Source organism: Jaculus jaculus, chromosome 14, assembly GCF_020740685.1.
Source record: "Jaculus jaculus isolate mJacJac1 chromosome 14, mJacJac1.mat.Y.cur, whole genome shotgun sequence".
Classification (NCBI taxonomy): domain Eukaryota; kingdom Metazoa; phylum Chordata; class Mammalia; order Rodentia; family Dipodidae; genus Jaculus; species Jaculus jaculus.
In genome coordinates this window covers 38,588,172-38,600,219 of record NC_059115.1, presented here as the reverse complement: position 1 = coordinate 38,600,219, position 12,048 = coordinate 38,588,172, and the positions used below count along the sequence as shown (strand labels likewise).

Below are 12,048 nucleotides of genomic sequence, written 5' to 3'. Positions count from 1 at the left end.
AGGAGCCACCCAGAACAGGAAACAGGAACTGGCTTTAACAACATGACTTCGGCCATCATCAGTCCAGTCAGTAACATCAAACAAGTCCTGAACCTAAATGGGAGCCTCATCATGTTACACCTACCCCTCCACTGAAGGTTTCTGAAGTTTTAGAGTCCCAAATGGGCAACAATTTCTCTTGTAACTACACTCAAGTATTTCCTCACTCTGTAAACTCAGATTTTATGGAGATGGTGGAGTCAGAGAAGCTCTGTAACACCTCCCCTGGAAGGAAGGAATGCTACTTCTGAGGCTGGGAGTCCATCAGAAGAAACTTTTAGCTCCCTCAGGGTTTTGCACAAACATGAGAGCCATCCCAGAGCCACCGGTGACTGACCACGGCAGGGGCCTAAGGCCCACAAGGGCTCAACTTTGCAGGCCACATAGACCTCAGACCTTCCTGTGCAGTTGGCTAGCACTTTGTTGAGCACACTGTAGTTTTGGATTCTGCTCAGTCCTGTTTCCACCACCTTCCTTCCACAGGAGAGCACCTCATAGGAACTCTACATGCAAACTCATTGCAGCCTGTTTCCAGGACCTGGCTTGAAACACTACATCTTTCTACTTTCTCACTAATGGTCAGCTAGCTGTACTTGCCTCACCCCAGTGGATCTTAAATCAGCTTTTCTTCTTCCTGAGAGAATGGTAGGTGTGGAAAGTGGCTTGAACTGAATTCCCTGTTCATTTTTTTAATGGGACTACAACACATTCCTACTTCATTCAACATCCATCTTTGAATTTCTACCAGGATGTTCATTTATTCTTTTTTTTTTTTTTTTGGTTTTCTAAGGTAGGGTCTCACTCTAGCTCAGGCTGACCTGGAATTCACTATGTATTCTCAGGGTGGCTTTGAACTCTCGGCGATCCTCCTACCTCTGCCTCCCGGATGCTGGGATTAAAGGCGTGCGCTACCACGTCTGGCTTCATTTATTCTTTCAATAAATGTTTCATGAGTACCTCAGTATCTACTGCACAAGTTTAAAATTATATCTAGGGGCTGGAGAGATGGCTTAGCGGTTAAGCGCTTGCCTGTGAAGCCTAAGGACCCCGGTTCCAGGCTCGGTTCCCCAGGTCCCACGTTAGCCAGATGCACAAGGGGGCGCACACGTCTGGAGTTTGTTTGCAGAGGCTGGAAGCCCTGGCGCGCCCATTCTCTTTCTCTCTCCCTCTATCTGTCTTTCTCTCTGTGTCTGTCACTCTCAAATAAATAAATAAATAAAAATTTAAAAAAATTATATCTAGGTTCTGGATTCAATTTTCAGCACCAAAAATGAAATTTAAAAAATAAGTAACAATACATTCCCCTTTGGGTTCTCCTCCTTCCATTAGTTTTCTGACCGACTCTTAAGCACAGGAAAGATGGTATGAATTAGAAGCTAAGAGGCCCATTTCTCCAAGGACCCTGAGACTTTCCACCTGGCATCTATTTCTAGCTCAGAGCCAGTACAGACCTTGAAAGGATCCTGACATTGTCAAGGGGCTATGTCCCCAAAGCTGAACTTCAGATGCCCCCAGATCCCAACAATAAGGACAATAACCTGGAACGTGGTTAAATATAGAGAATTAAAATGGCATCTAAAGAATGAGGTTAAGAGAGCAGGGTTCTTGGCCTATTGAGAGACTGAGTCATAATTCAACCCTTTCTTAACCTCCAGGGTTTACCGTGCTTCTCTATTTTTGCTTAAGATAATTACTTCCGTGCCACCCCAGAGACACTGCAACCAACTCGCCACTGGTTTTTAGTCAGCTGGTGGCTTCAAAGTATGTCAGTCCAGGACTAAAGACCACATGGCTCCTGTACATGGGCTGGCCTCTACCATGCAGGACACAACTAGTTACTGACAAGATAGTCTTCAGCAGAATTGCTCATTTATAGACCAAATGTAAGGAGTAGACATGTCATGAAATGTGTAATTGTCTGTCAAAAAGAGGGAAATCTATAAAAGGAAGCTGACAGGTGAAAAGAGAAAGGAAAAGGGACATTTATAAAAAGCCTTCTGTGTGCTAGGTATAATAGCTAGGCTTTTCCATACATTGACTTCCCACCACTCAACTTTCCTACTCACCACTCCATTTATTTTGGAGGCGCAAACAGCTACTGAGTTCTCTTCCAAAAGCACAGCAATCTATTGTGAAATGAAACACAGAAACTGGGCATGACCAACTCACCTGTGCAGAATAGTGGAGTCAGGCCCCTCTGGGTGTCTCCAGTTAGCACCTTTGACAGGTAACCACCATGGAGCAGCTGCAACCTCAAAGCAACCGAGAAAAGGCTCTTGTCAGCTACGGTGATTCCAGGAAAACACCAGCCTTAGTACACACAACCAAAATCAACTCTCTCTTAGGGTCTTCAGTTCTGTTTGGGTTACCAAACATGTACCTTTACAGAATAGCAGAACCAAAGACAATGTGTAAATACATATTTAACAAAACACTATATATCTACACCATAAAGCATAAGTGATCAAATATACATGTATGCAAGTATGTGGTACATATGTCCAAGAATTTTCTAAAGCCACACTGCTAGTTAATTTTCTAAAATTTGTAGAAAACAGGAAATATGTTTCCTATGTAAAAAATAAGTAAACAGTTAAGTTTATAATTAGCCATGGGGTTGAAGGTTACCCAAAGCAGTCAGAGATCAGGCTGACGCACAGAGAAAAAATGAGGGATGTTTTATAGACCCTGGGGTCAACCTCTAGCCCTGCATGAGCTGTGGGCCCTAGATAGGTCCACTCCTTTTCCTTCCCTGGCAGAGCACCCTCTTCTGAAAGAAAGATGGCCAGGCTCCCCAGTCCCACCTGATGCAGAAACCAGAGGAATTCAAATCAGACAAGACTGCAAAGTGCTCAGCAAACTGTTACTAGAGCCTTGACTCCTCCCATATGGTTCAATTAACAACAGTTACCACAATGATGACAGCAAAAGTTAGTGAGTGGTTAAGAACAGAGCTGTGGGGCCAGGCAAAGTGAACCTGACTCATGGCTGTGCTCTTCACACCATGACCCTTGGCTGTATTTAACCTCTCAAGTCTGTTTTCTAATCTGCAGACAAAGACAGCAACAGCTCCTACATCTTAGGCAAATACAGGCAGGAACCATAACATAAAGGGCACAAGGCTATATGCATTTCGCAGCTGAGAGTAGTGAGTGAGCAAGCAGTGACTAGAAGAAATGGTCTCACTATACATGGCCCTATGACAACCAGTCACAAGGAGAGGTACCAAAAATAACCACTACTGCTCACACTAAAGAACAGAAGTTTGCAAATGAGTCTTCAAACATAAGCCAGAGCAGACTCAAGATTAGCCCCATGCCAACCTCGCTCTCAGCAAGCTGCATGTAGTGAGCTTGGTTAGGTGGGAGTGACAGAGGCTATGTCCCTGCTACAGAGCATGGCACTCACTGGGAACATCATGCCCCACTCTCCTGCTTTCTTTTTGCACATCAACACCATCAAAACATTAATGGTATCTCCATCACAACACAATGGAAAAGCCAATTTTTAAAATTTCAACAGAACATGGCATTTTGTCCTTTGGTGACATGACTGCAATACATTTGGTTTTACAGAGAATATGACAGTTCAAAGTCCTGGCATCTCATTATTTGCATAACTGTAGGCAGTAACTAATCCATGATTTTCTCTCTGATGAGACTAGGCAGTGCTTAGGTGTCGGTAACAGGTAACACACTTGATGTCAAGGGAAGATGGGCACAGAAAGCTGAATACATTCCACTCCCAGATTTTAGGTAAATATTCACATCACTCACCAAACCCAACTTGATCCCTTGCTCTAAGCACCACCAGTGGAAGGTTCTAGCTCTCACATTAAAAACAAAATTAAAGCTAAAACAGACAAAAATTACAATAGGGACTGGGAACAAGGCTTCATGATTAAAGGTGCTTACTTGCAAATACCATGTAAAGCCAGATGCAAAGAGGAGCATGTATCTGTGATCCCAAGGGAGTCTGCAATAATGAGAAGTGAAGCCAGGAGAATCCAAAGCTAACAGGCCAGCTAGTCTGACAATCCTTGGCAATCTGATGGTTTGCAGCAGCAAGAGAGCCTGGCTCAACGAAGGTGAAGTGCAGACACCTCAAGGTTGATCTCTGACCTCCATGCACATGCATACACAAGTAAGTGACAACTAAATATTACAAAACATAGCAACATGTACATATAACCTTTTGTTAAACATGGGTAGTAGATACTAAGATGCTAGACTGCCTTTTTTTTCTCATACCCTTTTGTGGTTTGAACCATTTCACCATTAGCAATGAAAAAGAAGGCACAACTTGTTTATCCACTCTGGGCATTTGGGCATTTCCAGTTTGGAGCTGTCATGAGTAGTGTCACACCTATGAATAGTCATCAAAGAGCTTGGGACTTAGGGCAAGTAGGCATTTCTGTTCATTATACACCATGGAGAGGATGATAGAATATACATATACCAAGCTTTAGAAGAGAGAGCCAAACACAAGTCTAGAGGCAAAACTTGCCTTCTACTTTCTAACCCTCCTCCCAAGGAGCACTGAATGGCATAGGCTAATGTATAGAAGACTCAAGGGCAACTGCTCCAAGGGGCTGTTAGCCCATTCATTTTCCCTTAAGTTAACTGGCTACAGATACTTATGAAGTACCTACTACATGCTAGACACAGAAGTCTATGTCCCATCTACAAGCCCCAATAAGGCAGGACAAAAAAAACAGGAAAAATTAAGAGGACTCGAGAAGGTAAAAAAACCCTCTCCCTGGGATCTAGTTTGCCTTTCCTCTTGACTGAGAGTCAAGAAACTTTAACACAATTGATAAAGCTGAAACTGCCTGCAGAGATGTGTGGTTTTTTTTAAAAAAGATGTCTTTTTTTTTAAATATTTTTTATTTATTTATTTGAGAGCAACAGACACAGAGAGAAAGACAGATAGAGGGAGAGAGAGAATGGGCGCGCCAGGGCTTCCAGCCTCTGCAAACGAACTCCAGACGCGTGCGCCCCCTTGTGCATCTGGCTAACGTGGGACCTGGGGAACCAAGCCTGGAACCGGGGTCCTTAGGCTTCACAGGCAAGCGCTTAACCGCTAAGCCATCTCTCCAGCCCTAAAAAAGATGTCTTAATCCAGAATGTTAAAAACAAGCTGGGCATGGTGGCGCACACCTTTAATCCCAGCACTGAGGAGGCAGAGATAGGAGGATTGCCGTGAGTTCAAGACCACCCTGAGATTCCATAGTGAATTCCAGGTCAGCCTGGGCTAGATTGAGACCCTACCTCGAACCCCTCCCCCCCCAAAAAAAAGAATGTTAAAAATAAATGAACTGGCCAGGCGTGGTGGTGCATGTCTTTAATCTCAGCATTTGGGAGGCAGAAGTAGGAGGATTGCTGTGAATTCAAAGCCAGCCTGAGACTACATAGTGAATTCCAGGTCAACCTGGGCTAATAAACAAACAAGCAAATCCCCTGTGCTTATTTAGAGCCAGAATGCTTATAACCTTGAGTTTTACTATAGTAGCACTCTTCTCTCACCCCATAATATAAACAATAAAACCATTTAACAATGTCATTTACAAAAGAAAATTCTTTAAGAAAAATTAGTAAAGCAGCTACTATATTTTTACTTAACTTTTATACTTCACTTAAATTTTAAGTCTTACTTAATTACGTGTTTTTTGTTGTTGATTTTTTTTTTCCGAGAAAGTCACTCTGGCCCAGGCTGACCTGGAATTCACTATGTAGTCCCAGGTTAGACTCCAGCTCAATCCTACCTCTGCCTCCCAAGTGCAGAAATCAAAGAAAGGTGTGCACCACCACGCCTGGATAATATACTTAATCTTCAAACCTTGTTGTAAATCCTATTGTTAGAAGAATGAAGTTTAGAAAAAAACATTAAAAACTGAAAATCTATCCCCAGTAGTTCTTCAGCTTGAGCCCTGTCCACCTCCAGTTCTCCTGTTCATAGTACTGGTAAGCTACAGGAAAGTGTCTAAAGAGTAAGAGGCCAAGAGATAAGAGCAGATGTGGGCTGGAGAGATGGCTTAGTGGTTAAGGTGTTTGCCTGTAAAGCCAAAGGATCCCGGTTTGATTCTCCAGGACCCACATAAGGTAAAAGCACAGAGGGTGTATGCATCTGGAGTTCATTTATAGTGGCTGGAGGCTCTGATGCACCCATTCTCTCTCTCTCTCTCTCTCCCCCTCTTTCTCTCTTGCAAATAAATAAATAAATTTTATATATATATATATATGTGTGTGTGTGTGTGTGTGTGTGTGTATGTGTGTGTGTATGTATGTGTGTATGTGTGTATATATATATATATATATATATATATATATATATATATATATTTTTTTTTTTAGGAGTAGATATGACTTCTAAAAGTTCTCAAGAAGAGAAGAACATACAGTAACTGACTCTCATCGTCACCACATTGTACAGCCAATCTTCACACAAGCTAACCTATTCCTTGAAGAAAGATGCACCATGTGAGTGGACCGGAGGAAAGCGACTTCTAAGTAAACAAAGCCTGAGCACATTTAAGGGAAGGACTGACATGCCTGTCTGTTTCCCAGACTGTAAGTCACCACTGTTGTGGTCACATGCAGAGTCAGAGTCCCCAGATGACACAGAAGGAAAGTCAAGTATCAAAGTCACCCCACAATTAAGAGCTGATGCAATCAGACAGGACCTCATTCATCCTAGCCAAGTTTCTCCGGGAATGCCAGGATATTTTCTGACCAAATTTATGGCAATCTCCATCCAATGTCACTGGATACCTTCTTCTTCCAAATGTCATTCCAAATGTTAATTCAGTGTTTTTAGAAAACTGTTCTTAAAATTATAGCTTTGTCTTACAAAAAAAAATGTTATTCAACTGCAGTTAGGAACTTTCAAAAAATAAAGTTGTGCAAGTTACATGTCCAAGTTTAACTGCAAATGATATTTCTCATTCTTTTTCTTTAAGAAGACTAGTTTATGCTGTTTATAGTATAGAAGCAGTATGAGTAGATAAGCATATATGATTTCAGCCTCATCCTGAAAAGAAATAATCTTTTTGGGATATGGTTGTCCACCTACACATTTTCTGCTCAACTATGACAACTTCCAGAGTTACAGAACTCACTTATATTCAAGGGGAAAGGGCTTTAACATGACCTATTTCTAGTCAGCCATCTCCATAGCAACTGCCTTGGGTTAAGTTAAAACAGCTGTACCAGGCAGCCAGTGACCAATTATAATGTAAATAGAACCGTTGTGAGTACTGATTTCTCCTTGAGAAATGGATTTCAGAGAGCAAAGACATGGTTTCCCACTTTTCTCATGGGATACAACCAGACTTGTAGTAACAACTTGAAGAGAAAGAAAGAGGAACACAGCAAAGGTGCCTTTTTTCTTGCCAGAGATGGTAAATTAGGCTTCTTATACACACACAGCCGAGAATAAAAATCAGCACAGGAAAAAAGACAGTGTAATTATGCATATTCAGGTATAAAGATGTCAAGTTCACAACTTTACAACTGCTCTCTTAAAAATTAAACGCCTTTAGACAAGCAAATTAAAAAGATGGACGTTTCTTGAAATGTAGTATAAACATGACAGTTATCCCTATAAAAACAGCCTGAGAGAATTTTTCAACTGGCACCAGTGAACAATGAGAAATTGCAGATCTATCCAAATCCATGAAGTATAAATAAAACTTGAGAATCTAAAAACCAAAAGAATCAAAGGGAGTGGACAGCTTGGTACATAAAACTCTATCTTCAGCATCAAACACAAATGTGCAGTCACAGAATGTGGCTTGGAGAAAGGGGAAAAACAAACTTCATCACCAAAATAGGTAGTCAAGTCTGACAGCTTACTTCAAATTGAATCTTAGGTCAGGTACCTTGATTTAGTAGACCTCAGAGAAGGAAAAAAAAAAAAAAAAAGCTTGCTCATTCAAATAGGGTACACATATTTGTGAGATGTAAGGCAAAACTGAAAACTTTCAAGATGTTTTATTTCAGTTCTTAGTAAAATTCATGCCAAAATATATTTCCAAAGCACACAATTTAGGATCTTAGCATTTCATATTTTCATAGGTAAAGTAGAAACCCTATGTAGTTACCATTGTGGGCAATATGCAAAAAGGGTCTGAAGAATCTCTGGTTCCAAGGAAATCTTTTTATTTATGTATTCACTACACATTATTTATTTAGTGTGTGTGCGTGGTCACACATGTCATGACATGTGAGTGGAGATCAGGGGACAACTTTCAGGGTGGTCTTTGTCTCATTTTGAAGCAGTGTCTCACACTGTTCACTGCTTCATTCACAAGTGTCTGAGAAACTCCCTCTGGCTCTCTTCTAGCAACAGGTACACTGTGATTACAGAAGCATACAGTTTTGGCTTCTACCTGGGATCTAGGGATCAAACTCAGGTACTCACGGTTGCACACCAAGTGGTTTATCCACTAACCCATGTCCCCAGTCCTAAAGAACCTTAAAAGTGAACTATTTTAGTCATTTTTAGTGAGATGTGCATAAGCAGGGGAGAGGGTATTGATTATTTTTTCATCAACAAGAATAAGAAGAAAGCATATCTTGTGCTTGCTCCAGCAGCACATATACTAAAGTTGGAAAGATACAAAGACAATCAGCATGAACCCTATGCAAGGATGACAAACAAATTCATGATGCATTCCATACTCTGGAGGAGGGAGAATATGAAAGTATAACCCAATGGGAATATGACCAATATGCGCTATGTTCACACAATAAAGTTCTCAATTCAATAAAAATAAAGCTTATATTATTGTGTAAAGATAATGTTTGACTTTGGTGGACAAATAGGTAACAATATACCCTGTCTAGAAAGCGATTAACAGCAAGAGCCACATCACATGCACAACTGAGTGAGGAGACTGGTTTGTTATTATATGCAATGTGACAATACAGCAAGAAAGAGGTCACCTGTACACCTGAATGAGGAGACTATTTGACACTCATTATATGTTCATATGAATATAATGCAGTGTGGTGGTTTGATTCAGGTGTCCCCCCAAAACTTTGTTGCTCTGAATGCTATGTTCCCAGCTGATGGAGATTTGGGAATTAATGCCTCCTGGAGGCAGTGTATCATTGGGGGTGGGCTTATGGGTGTTATGGCCAGTGTCCCCTTGTCAGTGTTTGGCACAGTCTCCTGTTGGTACGGCCCACTTGATGTTGGCCAGGGGGTGATGTCCACCCTCTGCTCATGCCATCATTTTCCCTGCCATCATGGAGCTTCTCCCTCAAGCTCATTAGCCAAAATAAACCACTTTTTTCCCATAAGCTGTTCTTGGTTGAATGATTTCTACCAGCAATGCTAAACCTGACTGCAACACACAGCAATGAAAAATGGCGCACAGAGGGCCAGGGACCAGCTCTGTGGTACAGCACTTGTATGGCATTGTGAGACCTATTTAAGTATCAGCATTGTTTTGCACAAAAATACATAATTACTTATATAAATACTCATCATTAACTGAAAGTGAAGACGGAAAAAAAGAAACACCTCTTAGTTTTCCATAGGCACAGAAACTCACTCAACCTGCCCCCGATCTCCCGCCCTAAAGGTAAGAGCAACACTATATATCCCCAGGTGCTTGGGCCAAAATCCAGGAGCCATACCTGATTCCTCTTTCCTTTTCCCTCTGTACTCTCACATATTCTTCTCCACTCCTCTGTGTCATGCCATCACCTCTCACCTGGACTATCAAAACCTCACACAGAAACTAGAGGGGTCTCTCTAAACTATATAAAATCTAATGGTTCTATCTGAAGCTAAGATGAAACCCAAACACCTCTGAGACGGGCACGGGTCTGAAATCACGTCGAGCCTATAAGTCAACCTTTGGTGTGCACCCCAGCCCACCTGTTCAGCATCCCCTCTGTACTGTCGCACCTGCTGTGCTCATGGCGCAGGTTTAGCTCAGGTGTCTCTGAGAGACGCCATCACTGAGCCCACAAAGAAGAGACAACAGAGCCCAGCCACCTTCTATCTCAATCACTTTCTCTCCCATTACTGTTTTATTTAATTCCTGGCTGCCATTGTAGATAATATGCTGACTTGTTTGTGGTCTATTCCTTACTAGAATTATATAACTGTAACCTCCATGAAACCAGGTTCCTCATCACACTCACAGCACACAGAAGAGTGGCTGATCTACGGGACACATTGGACAAACATGTTCAATGAACAATTTTACCTACTCCCCAGGATTTTTTGATTTCCAAACCACTCTCAACTTTGGGCAACCCTCTTGTGGATAAGCACCAATTTAAAATATGGCCTTTCAGTGGAATGCCCTTTTGTAGAGAAAGACCAAAGTCCTAGCTTTGAAGGTAAAGCAGAAGAGGAAGGGTGGCAGGGTGGATCTTAGAAATAAACAGGTGCTGACCTCAGTTCTACCTAGAACTGAGGAAGGTCAATGCCACTCCTAGGCTCTGGATCACCTATAAAAGGAAAGCTTTATTGGCCAGGACATTTTCGACATTTAAATATTCATTCTTGCTCTTTTTCTCACTGTTGCTTGCTCCTGGTGCTAGGGACCAAGTCCAGATTATATGTGTGCCCAAACTGGGCTATATCATCAACTTTTGGCTTTTTGAGACAGGGTCTTTTTATAGTGGCATTTAAAACACCATCCTCCTCCATCTGCATCCTAAGTGCTGGGATTACAGATGTGCACCACCATGCTCAACCACTGCAAGTTCTTAACCCACCATCCTCCTGTGCCTGCATCCTCAGTATTGGGATTATACATCCAACCTACTGTAAACTGTTATTTGTATATAAGGTTCTCTTAAAGCTGGGCATCCCTGGACGTAAATTTCTACTCAATCATCTACTTTTGTTTTCACCATCATAACTGATTCAAACTTTAACAACTAATGAGGCGAGAGAGGAACTAATCATTGTTTTTCTTAATCCAAGTTAGGCCTCAAAAGACCTATGACTTGAAAAGAAATTTAAGTATTCTTCAAACATGCTTTTTAAGACCCTCACTTTGTATCAAACACCCTCAATCTCACCAGGTGCCGTGGAGTATGTCTAAGCAAAGCAAGTGTGCCCTGTTATCGTACGTTCTCTCCTTCCAGAGTTATCACAGTTTACTTTCTGAGTTTATGCCACACACTGACTTTTAAGTTAAGCACACAGCTATTCATTTCAAAACAGCACAAAAGACAGTGTCACCTGATCTTATCCAAACATCCAGCCCTGGACTGTGTTTTCCAAGTAACTCAGTTACTGTGAACCCACCTCAACCCTGACGACTAGGCTAATATCTCTCACCAAGGAAAAGCTGACTCTGCAACCTGAGATGGGTCGTACCAGGTTTAAACACTCCTGCTTTCGAAAACTAAGCACACCAACATGATACTCAAATGATAAGTTTTCATTTTGACAAATATGTATTAAGTATTTATTACGTGGCAGTTACTATGCTGGGGATACAGCAGTAAATAACACCCACCTTCACAGACTATAAGGTATAGTGGCGCACACCTTTAATGCTAGCACTTGGGAGGCAGAGGTAGGAGGATCGCTATGAGTTTGAGGCCACAAGGTGAATTTCAGGTCAGCCTGGGCTAGAGTGAGAGCCTACCTAGAAAAACAAAAAACAAAAAAAGAAGAAGAAGAAAAAGTAAAGTCTTCAGGAAATGCCTATACAAATAATTATAAGTGAGATGTACAGTATGAGAGAAAGGCCAAGACACAGTGAAAATACAAAACAGACAGAGAACATCTAAATCTGGAATATGGGAGGACAGGACGTTATTCTAAACAGACTTCCCAGAGTAACACAGCCAAGGCTTGACCACACAAGCTGAAGTCAGGTACTTACAGCAGATGTGTACAGAGGACCCTCTAACAAGTGTTCTGCCCATGTTGCTCCCAAAATGAGTTTCTCCTTCTCTGCAAAGTTCCCCTTAAACCAAAATTCCTCACCCAGACTTTCCAGATCAATAAATCTGGAAAATTTCAGGAGAA

The 12,048-nt window shown here is 41.7% G+C and overlaps 1 protein-coding gene and 1 non-coding gene across 3 annotated transcripts in view; one reads left to right on the top strand and one right to left on the bottom strand.

Moving 5' to 3' along the window:
* Sumf1 (sulfatase modifying factor 1) overlaps positions 1–12,048 on the bottom strand; it is a 103,997-nt gene that overhangs the window by 67,408 nt on the left and 24,541 nt on the right. For both annotated transcript variants that reach the window (XM_004651492.2, XM_004651493.2), the window contains exon 4: positions 2,209–2,291. In XM_004651492.2, the coding sequence (XP_004651549.1) occupies positions 2,209–2,291 (83 nt within the window). The remainder of the gene's footprint in view (positions 1–2,208; positions 2,292–12,048) is intronic.
* On the top strand, positions 8,618–8,724 carry LOC123454911. Its single transcript, XR_006633562.1, has one exon. It is a non-coding gene; the product is annotated as a U6 spliceosomal RNA (small nuclear RNA).